We start from the raw sequence: 869 nt of genomic DNA, 5'->3' as shown, positions 1-869 counted from the left end.
TATTAGTCAAAATAAAAAGGTTCAAGTTCACGCTCGCATTGAACTGTATAGCGAGCATACTTGGTTTAACACGACCGTTGGTAGGTGGAGACCACGCGTTAGGAGACACGATGTAGGCCCCTAATTATATGCACATGTATGTTAACATCAAGGCTAACTTTAATTTGGAGTCATTCTGCAATACTTAAAATAATTAGTAACGCATCTTAAATATTAAACAAACTTGAAATGGATGAAGAAACTATGTGGAAGAATATGTTTGAAAAGTTGAACGAATTAAAAGTTAATCCGCCAACAGAGCACGAAAGCAGGTATGTGTAAGTGTACGTGTACCAGTTTTAGTCCGAAGGTATTTTGCTGGTAAAGCGCCACGGAGACAATCAAATAAATACGTCAAGCATTGCGTATGGGTGAGTGTCAAGGCGCATCTATACAAGGTGGTGTTATAGGGCTTTCCATGAACCAAAAATACAAGAGGAGCGTTCCTTATCTCCCAGAAATAGTCAGAAAAAGTCTGAAGTAGTCAGATTTAGTCCAAAAAGCGTTCCTTAACTCGGAAATGACAGCAAAAATGAGAGAGCAACAGTCAGTGAGAGTGACTCTCATCAGTCCGAAGTAGTCAGATTTAGTCAGAAGAATTTTTTCTGGCAAAATCCTGAAAAGTGTCAAACTCAACTGAATTTAAATTAACGGAAATTAAAGAATACGCTGAAAGTGAGAATAATCTAAAACGTAAAAGAAATGAATTGAAATTGGAAGAAGGCAAAAAATAATTGATATAGCAAGTATTTATTGTGCTTGTGCTTGTGTGAATGTGTTTTGTACATACATTTCTGTTCTTATTTGACGTTAGTTTTGTTGTTGCCATT

General features: G+C 36.5%; 1 protein-coding gene across 1 annotated transcript in view; it reads left to right on the top strand.

Moving 5' to 3' along the window:
- LOC108362575 (protein unc-13 homolog D-like) overlaps window positions 1-869 on the top strand; it is a 130404-nt gene continuing 129535 nt past the window's right edge. Inside the window, exon 1 of the mRNA XM_017615605.1 lies at window positions 1-311. Within this exon, the coding sequence (XP_017471094.1) occupies window positions 229-311 (83 nt within the window). The 5' untranslated portion in view covers window positions 1-228. The remainder of the gene's footprint in view (window positions 312-869) is intronic.

Source organism: Rhagoletis zephyria, unplaced genomic scaffold (assembly GCF_001687245.7).
Source record: "Rhagoletis zephyria isolate East Lansing unplaced genomic scaffold, Rhagoletis_zephyria_1.1 Rzeph_scaffold_01040, whole genome shotgun sequence".
Classification (NCBI taxonomy): domain Eukaryota; kingdom Metazoa; phylum Arthropoda; class Insecta; order Diptera; family Tephritidae; genus Rhagoletis; species Rhagoletis zephyria.
Note: the sequence above shows the minus strand (reverse complement) of the source record. Positions and strands in the feature narration are given on the sequence as shown.